The 12,921-nt window shown below is 38.9% G+C and overlaps 2 protein-coding genes across 5 annotated transcripts; one reads left to right on the plus strand and one right to left on the minus strand.

Annotated features, from left to right (window-relative positions):
- Nucleotides 1-1,183: 1,183 nt before the first annotated feature.
- LOC101162077 lies at nucleotides 1,184-8,339 on the minus strand. 4 transcript variants are annotated; one of them, XM_004079878.4, is made up of 17 exons: nucleotides 8,241-8,339; nucleotides 8,096-8,154; nucleotides 6,241-6,330; nucleotides 6,001-6,125; nucleotides 5,774-5,917; nucleotides 5,454-5,498; nucleotides 5,198-5,371; nucleotides 5,009-5,105; nucleotides 4,699-4,916; nucleotides 4,464-4,617; nucleotides 4,062-4,279; nucleotides 3,870-3,987; nucleotides 2,326-2,540; nucleotides 1,885-2,002; nucleotides 1,650-1,819; nucleotides 1,480-1,577; nucleotides 1,184-1,404 (listed from the first exon to the last, which is right to left on the minus strand). In XM_004079878.4, exons 1-17 carry the CDS (start codon nucleotides 8,270-8,272, stop codon nucleotides 1,293-1,295), a joined length of 2,187 nt encoding a protein of 728 aa, XP_004079926.1. In that variant the 5' UTR covers nucleotides 8,273-8,339; the 3' UTR covers nucleotides 1,184-1,292. The 4 variants fall into 4 exon arrangements, with proteins under 4 accessions (XP_004079926.1, XP_020567329.1, XP_011485813.1 ...); XM_020711670.2 differs by having other exon boundaries at nucleotides 1,885-1,987; nucleotides 2,326-2,543; XM_011487511.3 differs by having other exon boundaries at nucleotides 2,326-2,543.
- Nucleotides 8,340-11,485: 3,146 nt separating this feature from the next.
- LOC110017086 (somatostatin-like) lies at nucleotides 11,486-12,419 on the plus strand. The gene is made up of 2 exons (XM_020711676.2): nucleotides 11,486-11,821; nucleotides 11,894-12,419. Exons 1-2 carry the CDS (start codon nucleotides 11,693-11,695, stop codon nucleotides 12,086-12,088), a joined length of 324 nt encoding a protein of 107 aa, XP_020567335.1. The 5' UTR covers nucleotides 11,486-11,692; the 3' UTR covers nucleotides 12,089-12,419.
- The last annotated feature ends 502 nt before the right edge of the window (nucleotides 12,420-12,921 follow it).

A 12,921-nucleotide genomic window follows, 5' to 3' on the forward strand; every position in this document is an offset into this window, starting at 1 on the left:
CTCATTTGGACATGACCATGAAATATTAAAAGATTACATCCCCACGCTTTGATTCAAGAAGATCCCAGAGGCAAAACTCCATTACCAGCCATCTTCGCAATCTTAGGACTTCTGTGCTTTATATTAAATTCTTATAGAAGAATTTCTAACAAGTCTACTTTTTCTGGATTATTATGTCTTTGGTCTAATCTGTTTTGGATAAAAATATCCACTGGATAGCTAAAGTGTTATTTGTGTGGTGTGCAACAGTATAACATTGTGTTGTGATATAGCATCTTTCTCCACATTTAGCTCTTCCGTCATTGTGCCGTCTACTCTTACTCACTTATTGTTTCCTATTTGTTTTAACTCGAACCACAAAGGATGTTAAGAAGTATTGAAAACTTTCACCACATCACTTTGAAGTCATACAAATGACCATGTGTGCAACAAAGATGGCAGTTGAAGAGTTGTGTGCTAGCACAATTTAGATTCCATACTTTCTAGAAATGTGTGAAAAGTAGAGCTGCTTTCACTCCACACATTTTCTTGAACGCAAGTTTAGCATAAGGTGCTCATACTGGACTGCAACTATTCAATACTAGCGCATGTCCGGCAAAAACAGTTGGCTTGGTGCAAGATGTCAGAGCTGTGCATCTTGAGAATCTTGCTCCAGGCTTTTTCTTTCCCCACAGCTCCATTCCGATATATGAAAGACTTTGTGTCAAATAAGTCTATGCGGTTACTAAACCACAATTATTCATTTCTCTTTCCTGATCAATTTTTAAAGATTGGAACTTCTATGACTTCAAAGGGACGCCATCCAAACATCACTACTGAGTCCCTAATCGGTCAAAGTTTAACTATCAACGCTTGATCAATGGATGTGTATTTTGTGCGCAGAGCCTGAAAATGGTCACAGAAACCTGCTTAGCCAGGCATCATTGCAAGACTTTTGAAAACAAAATGTGCATGTGCGCACGTTAACATAGTCTTGTTCTTGGAAGTGGTCGCGTGTTCCCTGTTGCGGAGGGCGATGTAAACATAGCTGAAGAGTTTTATACGACATGTTTTTTGACAACAGTTGTTGATTTTTGAGGTTTATAACAACAAATCATTTGAAAACACCAACGTATAATGAGAACAAAAGTTCATAATTCACAAGAACATTTTGTTTTTTTGTTTGACAATAAGTCTGCACAAATTTTTATTAACCCAGAATAGAAACCGTTTATTTACATCCAGATGCATCACATTTCTTTATATTGTTCAAACAATCGTTCGCAGAGATCTTTAGAATCCACAACACAACACTATGTGTTTTCTTGACTCCTGAAGGTGAAATTTTCCGAATCAGGATCAAGAATGCGATGTTGGACAGAGGTACTTGTAGCATTCACTGGGTAAAGACACTGGACCAGCACCCTGAAACAGAGAAAACTTGTTATACAGCCCTTTCCCACCTCAGATAAAACGGGTAGCTCTGTCAGCGATTCTCACCTGAAAGGGACATCTCTGTGTATCAGAGGATCATGAAGAGGCAGAAAGTCTTGGGAATAACTGATTTCATTTTCATAAACCAGGTGACTTCCCTGAATCTACTGGAATACAAGTTATGATGAACAAAAGCACCCTTTGCATCTGTAGTTTGAGTCAATCGACCTTCTCACCATGACTGCCGTGCCACAGGAGTTGAGGCCGAAGCTGAAAAGTGCTCTGGTGCTGTCGGTCTCCACGGGAACGCAGTCAGGATCCAGCAGTGTGGTTCGGTTAGGATGGACAGGCGGGACGGTGTGCGTGGTGTCCACAATGACTACCATCTTTCCCTCTGGCAAACAAACTGAGACAAACCGAGCATCACAGCTTTGTGAAGTAAACAATCTGGATTTAGCTGGCACTTTGTACCTAGAAGTTCCTGAGCTGGAAATCTGCATCTGTGGACTAGACTATGGTGTTCTTGGAAGGACTCTGCATCCACTACTGAAGCATTGACTCCAACAACAAGTTCCTGCAAGGAGAATTTCTAGACAATGAAGAAGAGGAGAGCAGTTATAGGACACGAAACAGTGACTGAATTGTATGGGTAACATTTAGCTGTATCGAGTGAATCTATTGGCATTCAGACAATTTGAGGAAAACACTTCTGAAGATGTCCTCACTAAGTTTGAAAAGTCAAAACATTCTACAAAAACTTAAAATAAAAGTAAATTATAAAAATTTGGGTAATTCAAAAGAATTTTGAATTCAAAAGAATTTTGAATTACTTTAAAATTTATACTGTAATGGAAGAAAGTAAAAAAAAAAAAAAACTTAAATAAATAACCCTAACAAGATCTTTTTTATTACCTCATAAAATAATCCTGGGCCGGTTAAGGGGATCCTTACAGTCAAATAGTCCTCTGCTGCTTCCACCTTGTAACCCCCCATATCCACCAAGTCCCAGTCTAGTTTGTGGGCTCCGAGGAAGAGCTCCCACTGCAACTCAGAGGGGGCCCCGTGGTGCAGCAGGATCAGGAGGCTGCTCTCTGTGCACTTACCCTCCAGCCGTGGGGTACCTGGATCTGCTACGTCCCACAACAAGAAGGGTCTCTTTAGTTAGATTTCCATGGAAGAAAACTAACAATTTGTTAAATCTACTCGCATTTTTACTTTTATTTCTGCAACAGAAACATGTATGTGCATTTCTATGGTTATATTCCCTTATAGCAGGGATTGTCAAAGTTTTTGTAGCTGAAGGCCAAATTAGGAACTAGACTGGAGGCCAATTTTTGGGGAAAAAAATGGATAAACAGAAAAAGTTGTTTTATTTAATAACTTTAACGACCAAGTGTCATTTGTAGACTTAACCCGGCCCTCCAGATGTTTTCCCAGTTGCGGTCGGAGGTTGCTGTCCAGATCTTCTACTCGTCTAGTAATTGTATCATTTGACACTTATTTCTTCAAACCTTTTCTTTTGCTCTGGACAAACAATGTCAGCTACTTTCAGCGTACATTCTTTTTACAAACTCCCAGTCACCTAAGGGCTTGCTTTGCTGGGCCATTTCCAAATCCACAACGTAGCTAGCTTCCGTCTTAGGTTCACTGGATTAAGCCATTTTTGTAAACATCATCTGCTGTGCAGCATAGCCTCATTGTAGTTGTTGGAGTTTATTCTTGCGCTCCTCACCGGTAAACTTGTCATAGTTTTTATGATTTGTAACATAGTGACGGTTTATATTGAATTCTTTGTGCATTGCACTTACCTGCTTGCAAATAAGGCACAGGACTTTATCTAGTCCTTGAGTTACGACAAAGTAAGCATTTGTCCATTTAGCTTGAAAGTGCCTATTCTCCTCACCAACACAACGTTTTTCCTCAAAGGAACCTGCTCTGGCTCTCTTTTATTGAGGGCCACAAAAAATCTTCCCGCACGCCGCACTTTGAAAACCCCTGCCTTATAGGGAAGGAGGTACCCATTTTACCAGACTATATGTTAAATCTAATGCAGAACATAAGGTTAACAATATGTTCTGATCCAAAATATGTATAGCTATATATGCGGGGGGAAAAGATACTGAATGGGATTGAATGGAAAAGAGGCAAGAGAAGTCAGAAAAGAAGAAGCCCCAGGATAGAGCTTTGTGGCACTCCATCTGTAGCCATAGATGTTAAAGATATATAGAAAAAGTGCTCAAAAGTATTTCTCCATCCCAACAGTCTCTCACAACTCAGAGATGAATTTCTAATGAACTCCTGTCCATCTCCGAGAAAATTACAGGTTTTTTTTTTGTGGCTAAAAATGGCATAATCATAATTAAAAGACCACTGGGAAGACTTTTACATTAGATCAGAAATGATTAGAGCGGGACATTAAAAACAACACAAAAAAACAAAAGGGGAAAAAAACTCACCTGTGTAATCAGCATTGTGTTTTACTGTGGCGTGGTGATAAAACACATCTCCACCAGGCATGATATGAAAAGTAAAGATGAAACTGAAGCTGTACGTCTTGTAGCCACCACCTATATGCTGAAATTAGACCACATATGTCACCAGACAGGCTAATACTCATCTTTAATTTGCCCCTAGTTACCCCGTCTCACCAGTGGGATTATTTTTGGATGTGACAAAGACAAAAGGAGTTGGTAGTAGTTACTGCCATTGGGGTAGGAGAACTTTGACACCTCGAGATCTGTTTCAGTTTGGGTTTGAGTCCAGATTAAGATGTCACCGCCCCCATACACAGTCACCTTCTGAAGTTGGACATTGGGCGCAAAGAGGCTCAAGGTGGCTGAAAACAGCTCCTTATTTGAAATTTCATCTACAAAAATAGATTTGTTTTAGCTTTAACTTGGTATGACAATGATTACTATACATAAAGTAAGACAAAGACCACAGATATCATGTGAAATGACAGCAATGTAACCCATAGATGAAAAAACTGCTTGGCCAAGCAGCATTTATACCATAAATACACATAATAAGATGGACCTAGAAAGTCTCACTGTTGGTCAGGACTGGAGTTTGTGGAAGAAAAGGAGTCTTGAGTCGCCTGAAGGAGCGATGCTGCGTAAGAGGCCACCGTTGGTCCTGCCACTGACTCATGAAGAACAGATCCACGGCCATGGCCTGACTGTACTGCCCCCTCACAACACTGCTCTGGAAGAACACACCATGAAAGCTAAAGACAGGTGGTGAAGGTGAAGATTTCCTGTCCCGTTGCTTCTCTTTCTTACAGACCTTCACTTGGACACCCTGGGCTCCTTTAGGGATCCTGACTTCAACTTGCCCTTCCTGTAGATCAATCTTAAATCCTCTCTCTTTCAGTTCAAATTCACTCAGAGCCCGGCCGTTCACTCCTGTCCTCATGCCTCTGTACCCAAACTGGCCGTGAGCGAGTGGAGAGGGAACGTAAGGGACAATCCACAGCAGGTAGGAGTCCTCTGCTGAAGCCTCATCTGATTCAGGGGGGTTGGAAAAGGTTGGAGAGGTTTTACTGCACTATTCCCATGACAAAACACAAGACGATCCAAACATGCACTGTACTAACTGAGAGGACAGGCGATTGATGCGTCAAATGTCAAGAGGTCGTCTTGGAATCTGTAGAGGATGGAGGCGTTCACCATCTGCAAGTCAACTTTGTTGTCCTAAAACAAACACACACACAAAAAGAAATTACCATCAAGTCAAACAATGAGGAAATGAACGGTGGGAAGATTTTGAGAGAGTTGTTCAGAACCTTAACGTGGTATGACATTGGGGAAGAATAGGTGCAGCGCAGTACAAGTCGGGACTTGTCAGTAGAGACTTGGTAACCCAAAGCAGTGGCCTCTTTGAGCGATACTTCCAAAGCTTCTCCCGACAGCTGACCGGCTCTGTGAAACTTGACAGTCACCTCCGTCTCATCAAACCCCTGTTTGAACACAAGAGGTCATCATCATGAAGATTTATTGATAAGACAACAGAAAAAAAAGTGAATTAAAGGTGCCACTTACATCGCTTTTGGACACTAGTGGCAGAAGAGACTGATGAATCGACACCTATAGAAAGAAAAACGTGCTATTTGGATTGCTACAAAGCCCCCGTTATTCATTAATTTAGTCCCAACCATGAAATACCAAATGCTGCAGTTCCTCAAATGACCACTAGGGGTTGGTTTTAGCAAATTGCCAGGGACTCCCATCTTAATCCTTCAACACTGGAGCTTTAGCTCCAATGTTGAAGAAAAGCAGCTTTGCACTGATATGCATAACTTTATAACTCTTTATAATAAAAAGTTAGAGTAGTTCAAAGAGTTTACAGTTTAAAGAAATACCTCCATGTAGTTTTCCTCACAGGTAATCTCCCTGCTGCTCCAGGTCTCCTCCAGTGAGCAGTGCAGCTGGAAGGGGTACGCCACCACCTCTCCACCCTCCTGAACGTGTACAAGCCAAAGACCCAGATGATAATCTGAGCCTGTCTGTGGACAACAGACAAACCAGGAAGGGTTTTAGATCCAAGAAAGGGACCAGAAAAAAAATGATTAAATACAGATGCATCTACCTGACTAGTGACATGGCAGGCCAGAAAAGAGGCACGAAACTCCAGGTCTCCAACATCACTGAACAGAACCGTGTAACCACAGAGCGACGCCTCCTGGAGCGACAGGAAGTGGAGTCCACGCTGGTCTGAAAACAAGCAAAGAAACAAAAACTGTATTCAGATGTTTAACAACTCTAGCTGCTAAAATATATGTATATCATGCAGGAAAAATCAAATTAGGAAAAAAAGGATGTTCAATACCTTCAAAATAAAAGTGGCTCATCTGGCCAAAAAAGCTGGACTTGACAGAAAGCCAGAAGTGACGCTCAAGACATCTGGTCTGAAATGCTCCTAAAAATACAGTTAGAGGTTTTACTTACTGGTAAATAATAAAATAATTTTAAACACTTTTTTAAAACCTTGCAATTTAATAGAAATAAAGTGTTAAAATTTAAAGAAAAAGGGGGATGTAGGAACAAAATGATGGGACAGTGTTAAGGAAAAGGTTGTTGTAAACAGAAGAGTTCTGAGTAGATTTAAATGTATGGATGGCATATAGAGTTGAGGAGCAAAGCTCTTTTTCCATGGAGCTGAGGAGGATAAGGAACAAAAAATCTGCGAGAGCAGGTGGAGATGGGTAAATGTAGATCAGACAATTACAGATAACAACATGCTGATTGGCTTTGAACGCATCTAGAAAGTATTTTGAACTGAATTGAATAGGAATCCGGAAAAGTTAGTTCAGGATGGGGTCGATGTGGGGACAAGGAGGAGTTTCGTGATGATGACAGCCTGGGGGGCGGGACTGAGGGTAAAAGGAAAACTAAAAACACTTTAGAGAGCGGGGATTGTCGTTTTGTTCCAACTTTATTGAACGGAGTGCAAGTACACAGCAAAGCATCAACTGTTGTAGAGAATGAACAGTCATGCAAAGATTACAAAATATGCATTGGTTTTGGAGATTTTTTGTTGATTTATGTACAAATCTACATTTATAAATACAGAATCTAGCCAGAAAAATTAATTAATTTACTATAAACAGCCTCTTATTTAAAAGAAAAGTATCACATTTTCCCGTCTAAGAGAGAAATCTTTTAAGATATGAATAATAATGAATTGTCTGTGTGGACAAGCAGAACCAAATAAGATGAGGAATAGTTTTAGAACAATCTCCATAGAAACTGCAGTTAGTATTGATGTCCTTTTTAAAAATCATGTATTGAGCTGCCAAGACAATTTTATGAGAAATTCCAAAGGATGAGTGTAGACAACAAACACTTTTCACAGTTTTACTTTGTTTAACCTCTTCAGTGCTGAATTTATTTCCAATTTTTTTTTAATATTTATTTTTCTTTGATTTTTTTCGTTCTGGGTGACGCTAAATTAAGTTCAATTCTGGATTAAATGGTTCGTTGTGAGTTTTGTAGAAATTATTTTAAAACTTTATAAAATTGTCTAACCTGAAATTAGATTCAGAAACAAACATGTAAAGAATCATATTGAAGTTTTACCAAACAAGCAAATCTGTGGATTTTTTTTTTTGGTTAAACTTTTTTTTTTTTTTTGGTAACATTTTTTTTCAAAGTAAAGATGGTTACATAATATGTCACAGCAAATAAGACAAACCCTGGTATTACGTCATACTTTAAAACAGCCAAAAAATACACATAAACCACCCTACTGTACTATAAATGACTTGAAGAAGAAAAAACAAACCAGATTTTCAAACGTGATTATTCAGTCATTGCAGCTTTATTGTGTTTTTCTTTTCAACAGATTGATCAAATATATGTTTATATTTCACAGCAGAAATGAAATTTAAAACATGTTTTCAAAAATATATTTGAATCAACTTTTAGGTCATTTTCAATTCATTTCCGTTTTCACCGCGTAACTTTTATTTTGGTAACTGCTTGCTGAGCAAATCCTTTAATTTATAGGATAAACCGAATGATTGATGAATGCACGCGGCCTTGTGATTTCTATCATTAACTAACTATTTTTGAGTTCATCAAATAATATTAATGTATTTTGAGCCAGCCTTTTCAGACAGTGAGCATTTCTGGTGGTTTATGTGCATTTTTGGTTGTTTTTACCGGTTAGCTGCTCTGCTCACCTGTCGTCGACAAACGACTGCTAGCAGCACAAAACGAAAAGGCCAGGAGCAGTAAGACACTGAAAAATGCAAAATATAATTAACTAAAAGGAACTTAACTGGAGCCAATTATTTTTTAAATAATCATAGAAATAACTAAACTCACCTATTCAGTGTTTGTTCGATTTTTTTTGTCATCTTCGTGGCAAAATTATTCAAACCAAGTCGACCTGAAAGGTGTGTTTACTTTCTCCTAATGCCATGACGTCAGACCTGTTGGCTAATTAGCTTTTTTTATTTATTTATTTATTGTCATTATTTTTTAAGAGCTTTTATTAATATTAAAAGGTTGTTTTTGAAAGTTAGAAATAAATAAAAAGAATTTGCGGGGAAAACATCTATATATTTAAATTAAAAATATGTAAAAGTAAAATGCTAAATTAGCGCCACTGCCAATTAGCCCCCTACATTCTTTTCAATTAAATGTATTAATACATATAATAATATATATAATACTACCTATCATATAAGTACATTCTTTTGTTAAAAAATTGTAAAGCAAAACATAGAATACGTCAAAATGTGAGAAATCAATGGTTGAAATGTGAAACAACTCTGACGCACCGTAGCGACATCAAGCGGTCAGGCTATGTTATGACATGACTTTTTTCAGCACATCAAACTATCAGGTAAACAAAAGGAGACAGAAGATCACATTAATCAAGCAAAAAGTAAAAGAAACATTCACATAATTTAGAAAAAAGCATTAGAGACTATAAGAGATTGGTAAAGTGTTTCCTATGTTGTTTGTTGTTTGTCTTTCGGCTTTTCCCCATCAGGGGTTGCCACAGCGAACGAGTCGCATGGTAAACTTGGCAATGTTTTACGCCGGATGCCCTTCCTGACGCAACCCTCTCAAAGCAACTGGGCTTGGTACCGGCACAGAAGTAGAGAAGGGAACAGGGAGCAGCCCGGAGTTGAACCCTGGTTGGTAAAGTGTTTCCTATAAAAATTCTAATTGGCCTAAAAACCTAAAGACTGGCAAACTTTGTCTATTTAAGTTAGAAAGTGATCAAATTAATTGATTGTTTATTTTAAATCTTTAACTCTTAAGAGGGGGGTGTAGAATAAATGATGGAACATCTAGTCCAAAACAAAAGATCTAATGATGGCATTCCTTATTTCTGAAATACAGTCGCATGTTGCTGTTATGACATAAACACATCACACATTTTTATAAATACATATTTACTATTTTAAATACACATGCCAATACAAAATCAATCAATAAATAAAAGGATCTAGTAAAACACTGCAATTTGGATACTTCTGTTTCTAAATACACCTTAAAGGCTCTTTCCCGCATGTTATCTATTATTAAACCTATTATTTTAGATATTCTTTCAATTTCCAGATCAGTTATAAAAAGTTTTTGTCTGAAAACAAGAATGTAAATGAAAGAAAACATGTTTATTTCAAGAGTAAACAGATGTTTTATCTGTAGCTTCACATATCAAAACACAGAAAATGACAATAAAAAGAACTCCTGTTTCCCTGATAGGATCATTTATCAGCAGTATGTGAGAAACACAACATTTCCTGTCATGGTGGAGGCGACATTTGTGCAGCAGAGTTGCGATCACATCAGCGTTCAAGTCCTGTCCTTTAGTCCACTGCAGCACAGCAGGACTCCTGCTTCCTCCACATCTTCCGCTCCTCAGAAAAACCTACTTTGAGTCAAACCACGTCACAATTAACGCCTGTGGATAATTAGGATGGAAAAGGTCGTCCTAGGCGTAAGAATTAAGGAGGTAAATCTCACTTTAAGGGTAATGTGGCACCAGTTTAAATTAAAGACGGGTTTTTTTAGGGGGGAAAAAGTGAGTAAAGAAGGAAAAATGCAATGCTGTTTTATTTGGGATAAATGTCACAAACACAAAATTAATATGTAGAATTGAGCAACCCAGACTATACAATGATTGGAGTTTTGCAAAAAGTATCAGGCAGCAAATTGCTGAAAAAAGAAGAGAAAATTCAGAAAGGAATTCAAGTCTGTGGGTAAAAGTAAGACATAACTGGAGAAAAAAGGGGAAGATAATTCATTATGCAACCATTACCAGTGTTTATTGATAAAAATTAGCTGAAAACCATTTTTTTAGGAATATTTTGTTTGGAAAAAAACTATAACTTTGTATGTCAGTGTTTGAGGCAAAGGGAAGTGCAGCATTGAGAGGGTTCAAAATTCTTATTTTCCCTGTTTGTTTGAATGCCTTTTTTTACAATAATTAACAACAACAACAACAAAATATTGCAGAGAAAAATAAAAATGGAAAAGATGACAACCCAGGATGAAGTCAGGAACTAAAAAAAAAAGGGACACGTCTTACTAAATAAAATCAAAAAATCAAAATCTAAGATGAAAAAAAATGAAGTCAATAAAAAACAATTTTTTTTCTTCATAAAAAGACTAACTAAAAAATGTTATTTTCCCATGCACACCATGAATTTTCATTAGTCTGTTTATTTTTTACAAATAACATTTTTATGGTGAATAAGTTACATACTCCTGAAGATACAAAGGTGACATGGCCGCAAACAAACGTTCTCATCCTGAATTGAAATTCTCATTGAATGGGTTTTGTACCACAGAAGCCTGGTGGAGTGTGAGGCCGCGTTTCTGCAAATAGAGGCTTCGGTCGGGGTTGCCGGTGTTTTCAGTGCAGCCAGATGCCCTGATGCAGACTATGGGTCCGCATCAGGGCCGCAAGTTCATTCTGACCCCCAACTGGATGGTTTAAATGTGGAGAACTGCAGGAGGTTGATGGACTTGAACATCCTGCAGTATGTAGTTTGTGTTCATATCCTTCAGTGTTTGAGCAGTGTTGGACATCACACCCACCATCTCAGACAAATATCCATGTTTATTTCGGGGCCGCCTCTTCATCTTTCAGACGAGTTTCTTCTGAAGAAGCCGCCTCCTCCCAGGCTGACATTTAAAAGCTAAGTTTCTCCTTCTTCTCGCTGATGGGAAGTGATGGCGTGACGGGAGCGGAGACTGTCCACCGATGACCTCATTAACATTTGAGTCAGATCCAGTCATTAACAGCGGCATGCAGCTGTGATTGGACACCCGCCATGATGCTGCAAAAGCATCAAGTTTTTGACTTTTGCTGATGTTTAAAACATTTTTTTTTAAAACGTGCCAGAGGAGAAAGATTTCAAGTTTCTTGAGTCTCTTTGGTTAATCTGTGAGGTCACTGGTAATGATGACCTTAACCCTTGTGCTATCCTAGGCACTTTAACATTGGGAGTTGGGTCATCTAGACCCACTAGACAGTGTGCTGAACCTTTTTTCTTCAATGATTTGTGATCTTCACTGGTGTCCATGGATTACATGAAAAATTTCCACCTTTATCCCCCTTTGTCATGGTAGGAATAACACGTCAATGTAAGGGTGGGGTCATCTAAGATAACACAAAGGTTAAGGATGCTCGCCGCAGGCCGCCACCTCCCCTCAGAGCTCCGCCAATCAGGAGGAGGAGGCTGTTTTATCACTCACCTTACTTCAAAAGTCTTCGCCGTCGTCCGGCACGCATCAGTTCGCCGTCTCTAGTGGAGATGCTTGGCTCTCAGGTGCAGATGCTCCTCGCAGCGTTGGGTTTGTCCTTGCTGATGGCGTGCGTCAGCGGGGCTCCACAGAGGAACCCGCTCACACACACCAAACAACTCCAGCTCCTCAAAAGCGAGGTGAGTCGCAGTCACAGCAGCTCCTTTCCCCCATGACAGAAAAAAACCCAAAACAAACTGTTGGTCTTTCAGGATCCCACCCGCTTGCTCTTGATGAAGTTGGTGCTGGAGCTGGTGGCCTTGAGAAGACAGGAGATGCTCCAGGAGCTGGAGGAAGAGGAGCTGGGAGGACGCGAGAGGCTGATGAAGAGGCACATCCGCTTCACGCAAAGAGAGCGCAAGGCGGGCTGTCGAAACTTCTTCTGGAAGACCTTCACCTCCTGCTGAGACTCTTTTGCCGTCATGGAGAAGACGACACGGGCCATTTTAGTGCAAGAGTAAGAAGCTGTAAACAGTAGCAGAGGTTGCTTGTCTCGTAGGGGTGAGAGCAGTTTCCAAAATAAATTCCCAAAGTGAAACGTCTGTTATTGGAACTTTTATCTGTCTGTATACAGATATAAAACTGTTTTTTTAAAAACCCTAGCAGGGATTTTAGAAACCTTTGATGGTTTCATTTTTATCTTTTTTTTAATTACAATTCAGAAGAAAATCCATAAAAAAAACTCAAATTGTCATAACAGAAACTATTTTTGGCCATGGCTTTGAAAAAAAAAAAAAACTCACTTGATGCAAGCAAGAAAAAAAATTTGATCTTATCCTAAACTAAAATAGTTTTGGAGAACTGAAGTTCACTCACTAGTCTTTCTAGATGCCCAATAGATGGCGCCGTTTCATAATTAAAAGCAGAACTTTCCTCCCATGTAGTTTTCCTGGTGCATTCTAATCCAGGAATAATACTTTTTATTATGATTTGAAGATCAGATGAGATCAGCTGATCGCGCCGTGGGAAGATTGTTACAACACCTCAGGGGATCAGGCGTCAAAGAAGAAAGTAAGTGGAGAAATGGAAATGTGCAAAAAAATCAAGGTGAAGAGAAGAAAATAAAAATAAAATAGTCTGAAAAACAAACATCAGAATCAGAAAAGCAGTAGTGCAGTGAATGTTGGAAATGAATAGGTTATTTGCATCTGCAGTTAGTCTGTTAAGTTGTACAGTGAGAATTGCACATTACTTTCGAATAATTTAAAAAAATGTTGACATCATCGCATGCAAGTCCTTT

The sequence above is a fragment of the Oryzias latipes genome, chromosome 18 (assembly GCF_002234675.1).
Source record: "Oryzias latipes chromosome 18, ASM223467v1".
Taxonomy (NCBI): domain Eukaryota; kingdom Metazoa; phylum Chordata; class Actinopteri; order Beloniformes; family Adrianichthyidae; genus Oryzias; species Oryzias latipes.

Bases quoted from the DNA above. Each gene is read 5' to 3' on its own strand.
- LOC110017086 (XM_020711676.2), top strand. From the start codon at position 11,693: ATGCTTGGCTCTCAGGTGCAGATGCTCCTCGCAGCGTTGGGTTTGTCC. The intron at 11,822-11,893 runs GTGAGTCGCAGT...TTGGTCTTTCAG, and splicing joins TCCAGCTCCTCAAAAGCGAG to GATCCCACCCGCTTGCTCTT.
- LOC101162077 (XM_011487511.3), bottom strand. From the start codon at position 8,272: ATGACAAAAAAAATCGAACAAACACTGAATAG. The intron at 8,155-8,240 runs GTGAGTTTAGTT...TGCATTTTTCAG, and splicing joins ATCGAACAAACACTGAATAG to TGTCTTACTGCTCCTGGCCT. The intron at 4,917-5,008 runs GTTAGTACAGTG...CCCCTGAATCAG, and splicing joins ATCAATCGCCTGTCCTCTCA to ATGAGGCTTCAGCAGAGGAC.